General features: G+C 31.3%; 1 protein-coding gene across 1 annotated transcript in view; it reads right to left on the bottom strand.

The window, feature by feature from the left end:
• LOC119616166 (tetratricopeptide repeat protein 21B-like) overlaps positions 1-7,492 on the bottom strand; it is a 51,092-nt gene extending 43,600 nt beyond the window's left edge. The window contains exons 1-2 of the mRNA XM_037972447.1: positions 7,209-7,492; positions 4,763-7,068 (exon numbers count right to left, since the gene is read on the bottom strand). Of these exons, the coding sequence (XP_037828375.1) occupies positions 4,763-6,874 (2,112 nt within the window). The 5' untranslated portion in view covers positions 6,875-7,068; positions 7,209-7,492. The remainder of the gene's footprint in view (positions 1-4,762; positions 7,069-7,208) is intronic.
• Positions 7,493-18,518: the final 11,026 nt, after the last annotated feature.

Below are 18,518 nucleotides of genomic sequence, written 5' to 3'. Positions count from 1 at the left end.
ATATTAATTAACAATTTTTATTTTTTTCCTATACGTCGAAATTTTGATATAAAGTGATAAAAACCAGCATCCTTCTTCTGTAGTGCTGGAAAAATATTTGAAAATGAGAATTGTTTTTTGGGAGCTTGCACATGTTTTGGGAACCTAACAACCAACTCAGAAACAAATTCAATAATATAAAATTTAGGACTTTTTTAAAATTTTTTACCACTTTTTTTGTTTTTACCCGATTTTTAGTAATTGTTTTGTTACGTTTTTTAAAAATTAAAGAAAAAAAAAATATTGACATTTTAAACCAGAATTACAAACTTACGGATCTGTATTTATCCCCTATAATTCATTTCTTGCATTCTCATTTATACTTTTTCTAAAAAACTCTTAAAAGTGTGAGTGATAAAAATGACACATATTCGCCAAGATTTAAGATTATTGCAACGTAATTTTTAATATTTTCGTGAAAGGAATCCATTGTTAGAGTGTTGTAAGGAAGACCAGTAAAATTTTTTATATAAAAAATAACTACAACTCTAAATATCCAATTTTTTCCTCATAATTTAACCCTTTTTTAGCATTTTCATTCATTATGAATAATTCAAAAATTCTACGTCCTAGATTTTTTAAATATTTTTTCTGGACTTAGACGGCCAAAATAAAGAAATTCATATAGGTTTTGTATCATGAGCAAAATCGTTGTAAACTTACACTAATTAAAAGCTGACCTAAAAAGAATGTGGGGGGTACGTAAAACATGGATGTTTGGTATAACTTCTTAAATCTTTGCGATCACCAATTTCATATAAGCTTTTAAAAAAGGTCCGACCTCGTCCCAGTATGAAACTTTAAGAATCTGTTTGTCGGAAATAGTAGGATTTTATTCCAACTGGCAATATTTTGCGATTTTTGGGAAAACGGACATGTTGTTATAAAGGGATATTTTCTTTAAATATTCCAAAATTTAGCAAATATCGTTAAATATTGGTGAATACAAATTTTAAGTTGGATAGTAATTTATAACTATAATATGGCTTAATTAAATAAATAACTCATATTTATGTTTTCGAAAAATTTGAAATATATCTAAAGGTTTAAAATAATAACTCCATATTTTAAATTTCTGTTAAAACTTAAATTTCTTAACTATGTAAATTGGCATATTTTTCTGTCATTACACTTAAATTTTAAGCAAAATAGTAGATCTATTACACCATCTAGAACGCCATAAAAATATTTTTTGGACACATTTTTAGTTTTGGCCAAAAAAGTGGTCATCTGAAACATAGTGCACTGTTAAACGCGGATTCAAAAAACCTTTTAAATGATAAAAGTTAAAAAAATAAAATATATCTAAAAGGGAGCTTTTTTGTAACAGGTCACGAATACTCAAAATATTTTGGGAACCATTATAAAATAAAACAATAATTTTTCAAGCTGGGTGAATTTTCCTTCTAAATATGCTTACGAAGGGACAACAGTAAACCCCATAACAATAAATATTTTAAGAAGGGTAATTAAAGTACCTTCTTTGAGATACATATAATATTTTAATTAGATTTCGAACGAATATAACATTTTTACCTGTTTTTAATTAAAAACTGAAAAATTTTTATATAAAAAATCTTAAAAATAGTCGTAATCGGTCAAAATAATCGATTATTGGGCCCGATTATTCGACTTAAAAATGGAAACTAAAATAGTTGATTGAAAAAATCGAAAATCGATTATTGGCTTTTCATACCATTCACTATCTCTAACAATGGATTCCTGTCATAAAAATATTAAAAGTTATGTTAATAACCTTAAATCTTAGTGAATTGATGCTATTTTTATCACTCACATTTCCAACAGTTTTTCGGAAAAGGTATAAATGGGAATGTAAGAAATGAACTATGAGGGATAAATTCAGATCTGTAAGTCTGTAATTCACGTTTTTTTAATTTATCAAAAAATTACTAAAAATTGGGCCAAAAATAAAGAAATCTGGTAAAAAGTGTGTTAATGAAAACCTAAATTTTATATTATTGAACTTTTTGAGTTGATAGTTAGGTTCCCAAAACAATTCTCATTTGTTCAAATGTAAATTAACCACCGGACAAAGCCCTTTCCAAAAATATATGTTCCATCCAATGAGCAAACAAAAAATATTAATTTGTAATCATTATTATTTAGAACAAAGATATTACTCATCCATAGTAGTTATGAACATGGTAGGCAACCGTAATAACGGTATCGAAATTGGTATTAAATTTTTTTATTATTTAGGTATCGGTAACGGTATTTAAATTATAATGGTATCAGTATACCTGTATAAAAAATATTAGAATTAAAAAAAAGTTAAAAGAAATAAAAAGTTAAAAGCCATATTTCATAGTTTTGAGTTTTTACTTGTAATTATAAATAATTCTGTAGTATTTACTATTATTATTAATATGTATGTATAAATATTAATATTATTGGTCAAATGTGGCTTTAAAATATTACAATAGATGAAATAAATAAATAATAAATAAATAAAAAAAGAAAACAAGAGAGTTATATTTGCCAAATCTGAATTTCCGAAAGAGCTGTAAATAAATCATTAATTTCTGATTTTATATCGTAACGAATTGCCTAAATTTTGAATTAATTCCTTTCACAAAAAAGAGAATTGAATGAAATTTGAATCAATTCAAATGAATTTGATAAAAATTAATTGCAATTCATTTCCAATTCGAATAAATTTACCAAATGAGTTGCAATTCGTTTCTAATTCAAATGAATTGCAATTCGTTTCATATTCAAATGAATTTGTCAAATTGCAATTCGTTTCATATTCAAATGAATTTGTCAAATGAATTGCAATTCATTCAAATGAATTAGAACAATAAATTGCAATTCAAATAAATCAAATGTGAGCAATCAAACAAATTCAAAAGCAGATCTAGGGGGAATAACAAAAGGAAATGCTTCAAACCAAAATTAAATAATTCTGTATCAAAATTGAAAAGCTCTGTCGTGGATCCGCACCTCATCAAAGAAAACATGGTGTTTGGAGTATGGAGAAGAACTAATTTATTTTGAAATACTCCGAACGACAAAACACATTAAATGTTTAAGAGTCAATGAATATTTTATTAAATTTTGTGACCCACCACCACCCAATTACAAACTTTTTGGTAATATCTATTAAAAAAAAAAATAATAATAAAACGATCTTTCACATATGAACAATTCTTCATAACTAAATCAAAAATCAAGTATATTTAATTAGAATTCATTCTTCTCCTTCAATAATAATAACTTTCTGTAATTCAATCTACAGCGTAGATTTACTAACAAAATCAATTCATATTTCAATGAGTTGGAAATGAATCGCTAATTCCTTTTTTAATTCATTTGAATTAATTAAAAATCAATTCAATTCAAATGAATTGGAAACGAATTGCAATTCATTTACCAAATTCATTTGAATTGGAAATTAATTGCATTTTATTTTTACCAAATTCATATGAATTGACTCAAATTTCATTCAATTCATTTTTTATGTAAAAAGAAAATTTGCTAATTCAATTCACAATTAATTCACGAATTAATTCAAAAATTAATGAAATAAATAGTGCCCTTCATTTTGGATTAAGATTAAATTACTTAGTACTATCTTGGACCAAAGTCTACAGAATTTTATAGCTGGTATGAGGGCTAGGAGATATTGTGGACTGATATTGCATATTTTCTAGAGGATCCTCGGCTTGGGCAATATAATGTTTTACAGATCATCATAAAACGGACCCAGATTATATAGTATTTTTTTTTTAATTTAAAAATAAATAATACATAATATCAGAGACTGAAAATAACGGGTCCACTTGGTTTTTATAAGGTTAATTGCTGTGATCACCATTTATAATTGTGTTTTTGCAGTTTATCACTGAGAGAAACCTTTATGTTAGATTTTTTTTGATAAGTGGTTGAGAGAAACCGAAAAGAAAAACAAAATAACTCGCTACAATTGATTTTTATTTTGTAAACATTTTTAATAAGGTCTGCTTATGATTTTTATTTTTAAAGCAAAACAATAAGTCGCAAATGTAAATACACGATTAGGACACACACATACTACTTCAGAAATCATAGCAAACAACAACAATATACTCTCCCACTCTCATATAAGCAAGAGAAAAAAGGAATACAAAAACCAAGTGCTCAGACAAAAACATAAGTAACAAAACAAAAGTAGTAAAGGTTATACTAAAACATTTAAGTAAAAATCATTTTATAACTGTTATTCTGAGTGATTTATTTTAAAAAACAAAAATAAATCACAATTCATTCACTTTGGTTATGTGGACCAGTTATTTTCAGTCTCTGCATAATATATACCTATTAAAAATGTTCATGTTTTGGTAATGACCAGTAGATTTTTATTACAAAATATCGGAATTGAAACTGTTATAATACCGGTATTGATACCGTTATGATAACGGTATTGTACCGGTATGATACTGGTATAAGGGTAAACGGTATTTGAATACCGTTTATTTTGGTATCGGTATCAATACAGTTATTCAATTTTAAACGGTATTTAATCGATATCGGGTTTCAAACTTGGTTATGAATAAAGTAATAAACCATTAAAGCTAATTATGATATTAAATAAACTAATTTTGTTTCCTGATTACTCGTATAAAACAGCATTGCTAACAATAATAACTACTTCAGTAAATCGATCGAATATTTTCGTTCTTATTTTAAATTTAAATTTTAAAACAACAAATAATCAACAAACCTGAATGTAATAAGATTGACCTGGCTGTATGGCTGATAAAAGATCAATGGCCTTATTGACATTAGCATTTTGTAGCATAAATTCAGCATGAGCAATAACTAAACGTCCTTCCTCAGATGTTTCGTTGAATTCTTCCATAGCGCATTGTAATAGACGTTCGCTCTCATAAACTCCCTGACTGTCGCCAATATCTTTGTAAGTGCTAATCAATTCCAGATACAGGGTCACCTTATCGGCGACAGTAAAATTACTGAGCAACTCAGTTCGAGCTCTGCTATTAGGCGATTGAATGCGTTCTGGTAGTGAAGTTTCATTGCCTACCAAATGCATGGCAGATATAAAGCTTTTTTGAGCCTCCGTGTACTGCTGTTGATGACGCTGTCCAATGCCCAACAGTAAATAATATCGAGGATTTTCTCTAATTGCAAAATTATATGAAAGGGCTAACTCAAGAGACTGCAGTGCCTTAGAATACTGTTGCTGCTGCATTTGGATCTGGGCCAATAGGAGGTATGCATCCGTATAAGTTACATCAATATCATTGAGAATTTTTTGCAATATTGTAGCTGCCATAGCCACTTCACCACACAAGAAATGTACCTTGGCCCTCATAAATATTGCTTGTATATGTGAAGGACAAAACTTAAGAATATTATCTAAGATCGTCATACAATGTTTAAGTGTTATATGCAACGTGTCTTGAGATAAATTGAGTCCATGCTTAATGTTAACTTGAACCGGTGAATGGTGCAAAAATTCAGCTGTAATCTGTAATAAAAATTCTGGATTCATAATGTGAGCATATTCTGGTCCAAAAGCGTGTCCTTCCAACTTTCGCATATGAATTTCCGTTGCTTTGGTCAAAAGTGCAATGGCTTGATCACTTCTAGATGTAATTTTCGCTCGTAAAAATAATAACAATGGATCACAGTCGCCCGGACGTAACTCGTTCAAAAATTCAACTTGTTGTTGAGCCTGCTCAGTACATCCATGTTCTAACAACTGGCAAGCAGTAAGGCCGCAAAGAGCGTTAAAGTTATTGCTATCTATTTTAATTGCTGAGCGATAGCATATCGCCGCCTCTTTGATATTTCCTAATAGCATTCGTTCATTTCCCAACTCAACAATGTATTCTACACCCGATGGATTAGATTGAATAAGCTTGTCAATAAATCGTAGCGTTAGCGACAATAGTTCTGCATTGCGTGAACTTATGTGAGCAAATAGCTGACATATCTTCAAAAGAATTTTCGAATTACTAGACTCTACGCGCTCAGTAGCAACTAGTAATTGTTGCAGAGTAGAAATACCACCCTTCATGTTCCCCTCTCGTGTAATCAACAATAGTGCCTTTACCTGTAAAGCCGGTATATTAGTAGGCTCCAAGTTTATTATGCGTAAAGCCGTCTCATAGGCATGATCCCAATCTAAAGCAGCCAACTGAGTGTTCATCTTCTCAATTAAGGGAATATTAAGTTCCGGAAATCGCACGGAAAGTCTATTCAAGTTGTTAATGGCGTTCTCAAATTCACCTCTTAGTTGATAATATCTCACTAGTGCCAAAGATAAATCAATATTCTTGCTGCTCTTAGCCAATACGTGTTCTAGGGTGTTTAATATATTTCCACCAACGAGACCTACAGTTTGACACATTTCCGTCCACGCCTTCAACACAATAGAATACTCGTGCTGACTATCGAGTTGTAATGCTTTATCAACATATTCGCGAGCCTTTTCGTACTTCCTTGCTAAGAAAAGGAATACTGCTGCATTGTAAAATCCAATTGCACTTCCCTTTTTTAGGTCATCCGTTAATCGTTTTTCAAGCACTCCAATTGCATCGCGATCGACAACACTGCAGTGTTTGTGTGCATAAAGTAGAGCAATTACAGCGCCAATTCCAAGATCTGAATCATTCTTTAAAGGATTCAATTCGCGTATTCCCTCTTGTACCCGGTTTCCTAGCACTAGTGCAATGCCATTGTAAAGTCTAAACACAATATGTGACGGAAAGCGTGCCAATCCGTCTAAAGCAGTCTTCTGCATAATGTGAAAAAACTCTGATCGCCCATAGTATAGTAAGAGGCTTTCAAAATCATCCGTATCCAACATACTTACAGTACACAGTAATAATATTTCAGCACGATATAAACGTTTTCAAAGACTAATCAGCTTTTACTTAAAATATAATTTTATTTTTGTATATATTTTATGTACTTGGGTTCATATTTACAAACATAGCTACGAACAAAAGGACATTTTATTTCTAGCTGCAAATCGTTTTTAGCCACATATTCCAAAGCTATCTGTAATAAGAAAAGAAACCAAATACTCGTTAATGGCGAAGAAATCAGAGCACAAAGTATTCTTTGTGATCAGAAATCAATTAAAATAGTATGGAAATAACAAACAATTTTTATTTAGAGTATTTGAATGACCAGCTGACCTTTGCTAGTATTTTTCCGATTCCCCGACCTCCTAATTCTTTCGGTACCTCTGTGTGCTTTATAATAACCAACTCTTCATTTCTATCGTACTCTATATATGCGCTACCAACATCTTCCACGTCAACGTAAAACTTTCCTTCATCGGGATCATGTTTTACAATTAGTTCAATATCACTCCCTTTCTCAGTTGCAGACGATGAAGATCTACTATTCATTAGCATTTGGAATCTGAAAACGACATTTGCTTCTCCCACATATGTCTTTAACTTTCGAATTTCCCTTAAAACATAAAGTTGATGATGATATGTACGACTATTAAATGCTTCCCGCAATTCACTGGATAGCACTCTCTGTATTATTCTGTGGTCAGTGGCATAACGTCGTAAGTGTTTGGTAAAATTTAAGGTGCTTATCATTTCAAAATACTGTGCAGTAAATAAAGAAGGTGAACTTGATAGAAATAGAAAGAAAAAAATATTATTCAAAACACTTACGAAAAATATATATTTTTTTATTTGGACGCGATGGAAACAAATGAAAATATTTCACACCAAACAAAAAAATCTACAATGCATAACATATATTGTTGTTGTATGCACATCAGAGCCCTCCGCCGACAAATATTAACGACGGCTGGCACTAAGTGGCGGCCAGTGTACATTTAATAAGGTACAGTGTAAACCAGGGTGCACTTATAAGGTGAAGTCAATTCTACAAAAACAACAAAAGTAGATACTTCTGTCAAAAAATTTACATGTTGCCACCGTGTTTTTTTTTTTGATTTACCTTACAAAAAGACAATCCCACATGCCCAAAAATATCTTCACGTAAATTAAATATGTATTATAAGATAAAATTTATTAAAAATTATACATGAATTGAAAAATTATTCACAAACAAAATTTTTATTTTATAAACGGTATTTTGTATGGAAATTTTGTTTTATAAACCTTTTATAAAATAAAAATGTTGTTTGTGAATAAGGTGGTTGGAATATTATTTATTATTTACTTATTAAAAAAGTAAATAAATCATCAATTAAAATAACAAAAAATTAGTATTAGATTATAAAATTGTAAGAAGTACAAAAATACAAATTATGTATATACATATTATTTTTTATCAGTCAATATTGGGATCTTATAATACCGTGTAGGTCTCTACTATTGTCGTATAAGAAATATATAATGATCTTTATAGAAATGTGACCAAACCACTACCATGGAAAGTTGTCAAAAATTAAGATATCTATGATAAAATCGAGTTTTAATAATTTTATTTACAATTGTGGAATGTTTGTACTCTCAATTGATTAGTAAAAAGTTCCCTATAATTGATAAAATAGATTCATATTTAAGACAAATAGTTTGTGCAATTTTTTAGTATTTCGCATAAATTTACTATGGATTAAAATGAATATAAAATTTATTTATTAATTTTTTGTCCTAAAAATATAATGAATCCCTAGATAGATGTACATATTTTTTCGGATTGTGGCAACTCTAAATGGTGTACTTTGACAGTTGTATCTACCTCAAATAAAAAAAATGTGTGATCAGCTGTTGAATTGACTTCACCTTATAAGTGCACCCTGGTGTACACTTAATAAGGTAGCCTCGTCGCTACAACAAATACAACAATACAAAAACAGCAGGCTATTTGTTATTGTAAATAATCCCATCTGTCAAAATAAACTGCATGCGGAGAATGGAAAAGCAACAAATAAACAAAATAAAAATACGATTTTTTAGCAAATATTTCAAATTTTAACTATTAATATTAATATATTAAATTAATTAAACGTGGAATGACTGAAAATCATAACTTTAACTATTGGGAAGACAAATTTTGCGAATAAAACGCGCTTTTTGTTACGTGTCCCAAAAAGCATTGTAATGGTGATGCCAACTAGCTCAACGGCTCACCTAGGGAAAGGTTCCAACCCACCATTACAACCCAAAGGACAAGCACAACGAATTAAAAATAATTCAACTATAACAACAAAAAAAAATTATCACGAACGAAAATTGCACCTCGAGATAGTAGGTAGAGCTGTTACATACCTCACGACTGCCCTCCCAACCTGGACTGCTATTCATTCCTAAACTTTCATATTTTTATTGCAGTCCCCATTATTGCACTTCAACCACACTTACCTCACATCGTTAACTTAAACCCCAGAAACAAAAATTACCACATGACAAACATTTCTAATTTCACATTACAAATAATTTATTAAATTTATTCTTAAATTGTAATCTAAAAAGAAAACTAAACTAGCCTTAACTATTCTTTTGTTTGGTCTTTTACAAATAGAAACTTTTTTTAGAGTAAATTTAAATCGAACGGTTAATGAAAACCAATGGTAATATTATTTGTTTGTTAATTTGTCTTCAAACAGAAATAATAAAAAAATATAAAAAAAAATTGTCTTTTAACTAATGTCTAAATATAATAACGACTAACAAATTATTTTAATTTTAAGGGCAAGAATATACTCTAACCTAAATTTGTGGATATATAAGTATAAATTTTATTTCTCTAATTAACAAACAACAGACCTTCCACAACCTATAAAGTTTACCTCAGGCTTTCTATAAGAACTTTAATTACTATTTATCAATAAACCTAACCTAAAGGAGCTCGCTTAGGTTACCACAGTGTCTTTAATATAACACTAAATGTTCTTGTTTAAATTGACTTCAGCCTCACTTGTTTTATTAAACTTTATATGTTGCAAAAATACTCTATTGGAATCACAAAAAAAAATGTTTTTATCGCAATTAAAAAAAAACAATCTCACAAATGTAGGTACTATTACTCTATTATTCCCCTTATTACAACAATTCAAAACTTAAAGAACTATGACTATGTGAAAATAAAAAAAATTAAAACTAATTGTACAAAAAAAAAACTAACACTAAAGCTTATTATTATTAACGTCTAAATCTCCTTTTTTTTTTATTAAGATCGCTAGTCACAACACTTAATATGTATATATAAAACTAATTTAAGATGGCGATTTAAATGGAGCTAATTTATCGGCTTATATAAAGCATCCATTTTTAAATATGTCGGACTATATATACATATATGAAATCGTTTGATTTAATTTTCAATGTCTGTATTATTTACTTTTCTTCTTTTAATAACCTTTTTTTTTGCTTCAAATATCTTCGCACTTAATTTTTCACTGGAGGCTGCTTTTGCCCAGGATTCTTGTTTTATTTATTGTCTACTTACAGGTTACAATTGCCTTGGCTTTTTACCCAAAATAAATTTCCACCTTGACTTATATTTGGTGTTGGTAAAAGATGGCCTGTCGTAGCTTCTTCAAAAACAATTTTCCTTGCGGTAAATTTTCCTTTAGCCTCCAGCTAAATAAATTATTATTATTTTCCATAAGCCTTTATTTAATTTATAACCTGTTGTACCTACTTTTTTTTTTGTTTTAATACCAGCTTCAGCTTATGTATTTGTGTATAACAATGTAAAATTTTGTCCTCAATTTACTTGTTGTTATTATCAATTTATTTCAATATTTAATCTTTAAATTTATTTATTAAATTTTTAACACCTTTTCAGATTTGTGCTTCTATTGTGTTGTAACTTTGATCTAGTAATGGCGCTTGTGAACGTTTCGCCATATTATCATGCCCTATAACATTTCCAAAAAATTTTCCTTTCCAGACACTACAATAAAGCTACACTTATTTTCCTGACATTTCGAAACTAAAACAGGAATGTTCATCATACTATAACGATAATTTATGAATGAATTTTCCTGACGTATACATCTCTGTCATTATTATACTTTTTTAATCTGGCAATACCTATAAGTTTTCTTTCTTTAATCTATTACAAAAACTTTTACGCACATACAATCCACATGATCTACAACAGCTGATCAACACATTGCAATTTACCACTCATCACAATATTAAACAAAACACAAAAACTGCTCGAAATACACATAAAATAAAACATTACATGAAACAAACAATAAACCAAACAAACAAAACAATCACAACGCACAAGAAACAACCAACAAGGGACCACATGAAACTCAGATCACAACATACAGGACATAACAAAACCGAACAAAACAACACGGGAAAGACAACACAACAACATCAACACACAACCGGAGCATATAGGATCGGTCGCGAAATGGAACCACATCATCCACAGCTAACATACTCATGTAAGTTAAGATTATTGGTTGTTTGAATATTAATTTTCCTTTTGTTTCAACAGTTCCATCTGTGAGCCACAAACCACATCAGTGACCATGGAGACTATTACTACACGCAACAAAACTCCGCTACTGTAAAGGACCACTGCAACAGAAACGGTGTGCGGTGTAATCAAATGGGCTTGTCCTTTCCTTTTGGGCCAATTGAAAAACACGTGGGGAACTCCCTCCCACCCCTGATTCCACCAGCCGGGCATTTTCAGGTGAGTGCAAAAATACAACTTTCCACTAAGAGTAAATCTATTAGTTAGCTATGTCATGTCAACGGGTCGTCAAGTTAGTTCATTAAAGCAATTTGCCAAGTTAAGAATCTACATTACGGTAAAGTTTAGGAAACATACAATGGACAGTTTTACTTTTGTATAAATATTTTAATAATTCGAATGTGCATACAATAAGTGACATAATAATCCTTTCAATAATCCATACAATAAAGAACAGAGACAAACATAGACTTAAACTAATATTGCACTCTATATCTATATTGCATTAAAATTTTTAGATTATCTCAGTTTTGTTCTATTGTATTGCACTGACAGAACTTAAACTATAATATTTAAAAAAAATCACCACATTATAGGACAGAAACAAACATAGATTTAAACTATATTGCACTCTATACCTATATTGCACTAAAATCTTCTAATATCACAGTTTCATTCTATCACAATTATATTTTTATGTCCTTTGCATGGAAAATTCCTATTGGTTTGCCGCTGAGATCCTCTAACTCGAACATATTATTCCCTATTGGTCTAACTATCCTACTTTTTAGAAATTTTCTACAGAATTTTGCATTTATATTGCTTTTAAAATCTGATTGTATAAAATTTCGTCTATAAACTTCCTGGCCAGGTCTAAATTTGGCAACACGTGCTCTCTCATTGTATCTTTTTGCGCTTCGTTCGTATGCTTCATGCATGTTCTCTCTAATTTTTTCGTGAATTATTTTCTTACGATCATTTATATCGAGGTTAATTATTTGGTGATCAGTCATTGAGTTCAATTTCCTGGCTAATTTATAATCTGCTCCGTTGGAAAACCAATGATATCCAAATAATGCAAAGAATGGAGTGGTTCCAATGGTGGAGTGTATTGATGTACGTAAAGCGCATTCGATTTCGGGCAAATATAAATCCCAATCTCGCTGGTCTTTTTCTAAATAGGATCTTATAGCAGTTATAATAGATTGGTTCACCCTTTCAGATGCATTTGACTGTGGAGAATAGAATGCTGTTTTTATATGACAGATTTTATAAGATTCAATCATTTCTTTGAATGCATTGGAGACAAATTGCTGACCATTGTCACTGTGAATAACTTCTGGGACTCCAAATTTGTTAAATACTTCAAGGATCAGGAAATCAATTACATTTTTAGCAGTTGCATCTTTCATTGCTTTGATAAATGAGAATTTCGAAAAATGGTCTACAACAATAAATATATAAGCGTTGCCATTTCTTGATCTTGGATATTTTCCTAAAAAATCTATATACAGCTTTTGGAAAGGCCTCTCTGTTTTAACTTCCTCTCCTATCGTTGGTCTTAAATTTTGGTTTGACGGTTTGGCTTCTTTACAGATTTGGCAATTGGAAATATAGTTTCTCACTTGTATGCTCATTTTGGGCCAATAATATAAACGTTTTAAAGAATTTATTGTTTTGTATATACCGCCGTGAGCCGACGTTGTTGAATTGTGAGCTTTTTCAATTAATATTTGAGTTAGCTGTTGAGGTATCCACAATCTCCAATTTGATTCACACATCTCTTCATTTTGCTCAAATGTTCTTTTATAGATTTTGCCATTTTCCACTTTTAGGTCTGGGAGTTGATGTTGATTTTTGTTTATGTTATTTGCCAGCTCAACATAGTCTTCGCTTTCGAATTCATTTGTCTCAAAATCAAAAAAATCATCATCGAGACTTTCTATAGTTTCTACTGACATCCTTGATAGCGTATCTGCTACGACATTTTCCGATCCTTTGCGGTGCTCAATGGTGAAATCAAACGCCTGAAGCTGTAGTGACCATCTGGCTAGTCGACCACTTAGGTCTTTCATTGACATTAGCCATTTCAGACTAGCGTGATCGGTGATTACAGTGAATTTCATCATTTCCACATATGGTCTGAAACGTTTTATAGCCAAAATGGCCGCCAGGCATTCTTTTTCCGTTACGGAATAATTTTTTTGACAGGAATTTAGTTTTTGTGAATAAAACGCTATTGGATTTTCGGATTCATCTTCATTTTTTTGAAATAATACTCCGCCAACTCCATATTCTGAGGCATCACATTGTATGTAAAAGCTCTTCGCAAAATTTGGATGTTTAAGTACAGGTGCGGTTGTTAGCGAGTATTTTAGGTATTTGAAGGCTTCGATAGCTTGCGGCGTCATCTCGAACTTCTTTCCTTTTTTTAATGTGTCCGTCAGTGGTGCAGATATCGAGGCGAAATCTTTAATGAACCTTCGATACCAACCAGCCGTTCCCAAAAAGCTACGAACTTCTCTTGGTGATTTCGGAAGTGAAATACGCTGAATTGCAGCAACCTTTTCGGGATCGGGTTTCAATACTCCGCCTCCTATAATAAAGCCAAGGTATCGAAGTTCTTTAAAACAGAACATGGACTTTTTTAAACCTATTGTTAGATTGGCTGCTTTCAGGCATTCGGCTACTTGTTCTAAAAGCTTCAGATGCATCGAAAAACTGTCGGAAATTATGAGTAGGTCATCAAGGTAGATAAAAACATTGGACTTCAGTTTGGCAGGGATGACTTTATCCATTAGACGGCAAAGACGTTGGGCCGCATTACATAATCCAAATGGCATTACGCGAAACTGATATAAGGGTCTACCGGGTATGGTAAAGGCGGTATATGGTCTGGATTCCTCTTCGAGTTCAATTTGCCAGAACGCATATTTTAAGTCGACACTACTTATATAGTTCGTTTGATCTATTCGGCTAAGTATTCCGTCGATATTTTGCAACGGATACGCATCCTTTATCGTTACCGCATTTAACTTTCTGGCATCTAGACATAGGCGATTTTTACCAGGTTTTCGAACTAATGTTGTTCTGTTGCTCCACGGGCTTTTACTCTCTTCAATGACTTTAAGCTCCAACATGTTATCTATTTCTTTATAGACTAATTCTTGTACTGCCGGAGAGATTGGATAATGCTTTTCTTTTACCGGCTCAGAACCATCTAGTATTTTTATCACATGCTTTTCAAAACTGGTACAACCTAAACCTTGATCCTCAAATGTCGCAAATTTGCCTATGACTTCCAGAAGTTTCTTATTTTGCTCAGAAGTCAATTGGTGTAATTCCATGTTTTCATTTTCTACCTTTCCCTGTACTTGTTCTACTAATTCTATACTAATTTCCTCACTTTTCAATATATCCGGAGCAATGTTAAATTCTTTCCAGAAATCTATACCGAGATATATTTCCTGCTCTAACTTTGGACATAAGTAGAAAGTTATATTTTTGCATTCACCTTTATATTGCACTTGTAAAACTACTCGGCCTAGCACCCTGAAAGGTTGCCCTGACGCTGTGTAGACACTTGCACAATAATTAGTTATTTCAGGTTTAATTCGATCAACAACTTCCCTACAATTTTTTCCAAGGATGCTTACTGTTGCCCCCGAATCTAATAAGGCAGTATAGATTTCATTTTCAATTGAAATTTGTACAAAAGGTCGCGGATCATTTTTAGCAGCTAGGATTATGGATTCAGATATTAATTTACGTTTTTGCTTTCGTTTTGTGTAATCGGACCTTAATTGCAAAATTTTTAAATATCTTTTCTCCATTTTATCTAATCTTTCTGTTAAGTTAGGTCGAAATTTATTCATATCATTAAAATTTTCTGTTGAATTTTCATTAAATATTCTTTGTCTGGTCTCTTTATAGTTTTGTTGGCGCACTTCTATTGGAAGAACGTGACGCATTTTGGCAAAGCATATTTCCCTATTAGGCTCTACTGTTGTTGGTTTGGGGTCCCGGTCAAAGGACGTGATTCCCCAGTATACTTCACGCCCCGCCTTTGGTTTTCCCGATTCTTACAATTTGGGCAATTAGGGGTTATGACGTCAGGCTTACCACACTTATAACAAAAAAGATGACGTTGTGTAGAGGGACAATCAATGAATATGTGCCCAGTTTGTCTGCAATTCCAACAAGTTACAAGACTACTTATTTCTTCAACATGGCTTATTTGATAATCGTCCTGAGAAATATCTAATTCTTGGACATATTTACGAGTTGGTGGTGTTGGGATTTTAAAGTCTCGTTTTGAAAACTGTCTTTCCGCCTCTACACACTAAATTCTCAATTGTTCAAGTGAAGAAATAGGTATTGGATAAACTATACGACCTATATTGTCTCTTAAATTCATTTTTGCTAATTTAATCAACTCAAATTCAGAAATCGGTTGTTGTAATTTTGAGCGTAATAGATTTAGTTGATAGAAGAAGCTATTAATACTCTCACCTACTTTTTGTTTTCTTTCCATTAATTCATGCATGATGTCTAGATTGGTCCTGTGTGTTCTGAAACGGCTCAATAAGGAATGGCGTAATGTTTCCCAGTTTGACACTGGATTGGTTTCCACATACAGCCAATACCAGTCCATTGCCTGGCCAGTTACCAAAAGGTGAAAATCATCCAATATCTCCTTCCAAGGAATTTGATACTGACGCTGACAATATTCCAATCGGAAAACAAAAGATTCTACTGAAAGGTGAGTTTCTTCTCCATCAAATTTCAAACCAAACCTATCTACACGTGCTCTATTTGCATAATAATTTACAGGATTAAAATTTGGGGCTAACTGTGGGGCTGATGATGGAGGAGGTCTGGAATACTCGGGCTGTGTCGCATTAGTACGATTGACATTTATATTGTTACTCTCAATGGTTGGAGGTGGGAAATCAAATTGATGCACGCTCGGATTTTGGTTATTTCCGACCGGAGCATTGGGAGTTTGTATATTATTTTGGCTTAACGATAAAGCCCTAACCGCATTATTTAATAGACTTAAACTGTTATGAATTTTTCCTATTTCTCTATTCACAGATTCGTTCACCATATCACGCACTGAGTGTTTTAACGATTTCCTCATATTATCAACACTATCTATCACCATCTCTTTAACAGAATGAGGCAATTCATCTGATAAATTTGCACTTTGAATGGATGCAGCGCCATCATCGGTGCGGTTCTTTGGTATTGCTCCCGTGTTGACGTTACGTGTATTTATTGTATTTGACATGTCAATAATGTTAGAATTAGTAGGTGGTGGTGGCATTCTTCTCGCTCTATTGTCTTTTGCGTATTTTTCTTTAATTTGTGGTGAAGACCTATTTAAATCAAATGAAATGTTTCTAGCCCTATGTCTTTTTAAATCGCTTTTGTCAGCTGTAGACATAACTGTTAAAGCCAAATAAAAATTAATTACCTAATTTGAAAATATGAATTAATTGTCTTATATTATCCGCAAGAGTTTTATGTTTGTATTAAACTATAGCGACTATATTTTTATATTGTGTGGAAACTAAAAACATATAATTTAATCATACACAATTTTGAAACTATCTAAACACAAAAAAAAACATTTATTTGACATTAATTTATTATACTACTTTTAAACAAACTAGATGTATACATAAAAAAAATACTGATAATATTACTATAGCAAGGTTAATTTTTGATTTGTTTTAAATTGTAAAAATTTCTCTTTTTTTTTTTTTTTTTTTTTTTTTTGGTTTTTATACTGTAAAAAAAAATGTAATATGAAAAACAATCACAACAAAACAAAAAAAAATCTTTTCAAAACAAGGACTATATATATGTATATGGGTTCAGTTAACAAAAATGGTTTATCTGTGGTTGTGCATAATTTTATTATTCGTCTTCACTAGTTATCAATCTCGTGCCTTTTAAGGACTTCTCGAATGTGCATAAGTCAAATTTAAACATTAAACAAAAAGAAAATGATTGTATTCTGTATACCTTATATTCACAATATTTTTATCTTCTATGGATCAAATACGCATATAAATAGTATATTTGTAATCTAGATAAATATTATAACAAGCCTTGACTTCGGGCTCAAGACCGATATTCTCTAACATTACATTTAACAGAAAACAAATTATATATAAGTAAAACTTTACTGAAACTAAATTTTGAAAATGAACAGCTAAATCCCCAAATGACAGTTTTCTATTATTATTATTATTAAAATCTTGCACGTTCCGGATTTTTACTGTTCCTGTATTATGGACTCGTACATTCAGTTGGTTATAGTTTTACAATCTATGAAACTGCTGCACAAATATATAAATTTTTAATAATTTGGAACCATTAGGTCTACAGACCATGATTATATTGTCTATAACCAACGTTGTACGACATTTAGTTTATGGTAGAATTCTATTGGTTTATTATTTTGTACATTTAGATGACATACATACATATTTACTTAGCAAGTTAGGGAGTTGTATGTTTATACATCCTAACGCTTCGTTATTTGTTTGGGCGCCATATTGTTACGTGTCCCAAAAAGCATTGTAATGGTGATGCCAACTAGCTCAACGGCTCACCTAGGGAAAGGTTCCAACCCACCATTACAACCCAAAGGACAAGCACAACGAATTAAAAATAATTCAACTATAACAACAAAAAAAAATTATCACGAACGAAAATTGCACCTCGAGATAGGTAGAGCTGTTACATACCTCACGACTGCCCTCCCAACCTGGACTGCTATTCATTCCTAAACTTTCATATTTTTATTGCAGTCCCCATTATTGCACTTCAACCACACTTACCTCACATCGTTAACTTAAACCCCAGAAACAAAAATTACCACATGACAAACATTTCTAATTTCACATTACAAATAATTTATTAAATTTATTCTTAAATTGTAATCTAAAAAGAAAACTAAACTAGCCTTAACTATTCTTTTGTTTGGTCTTTTACAAATAGAAACTTTTTTTAGAGTAAATTTAAATCGAACGGTTAATGAAAACCAATGGTAATAT

The sequence above is a fragment of the Lucilia sericata genome, unplaced genomic scaffold, assembly GCF_015586225.1.
Source record: "Lucilia sericata isolate MDLA Ls3-8-SP2 unplaced genomic scaffold, ASM1558622v1 Contig000060F_arrow, whole genome shotgun sequence".
NCBI lineage: Eukaryota > Metazoa > Arthropoda > Insecta > Diptera > Calliphoridae > Lucilia > Lucilia sericata.
The sequence above is the reverse complement of the archived record's forward strand: the minus strand, read 5'-3'. Positions and strand labels throughout refer to the sequence as shown.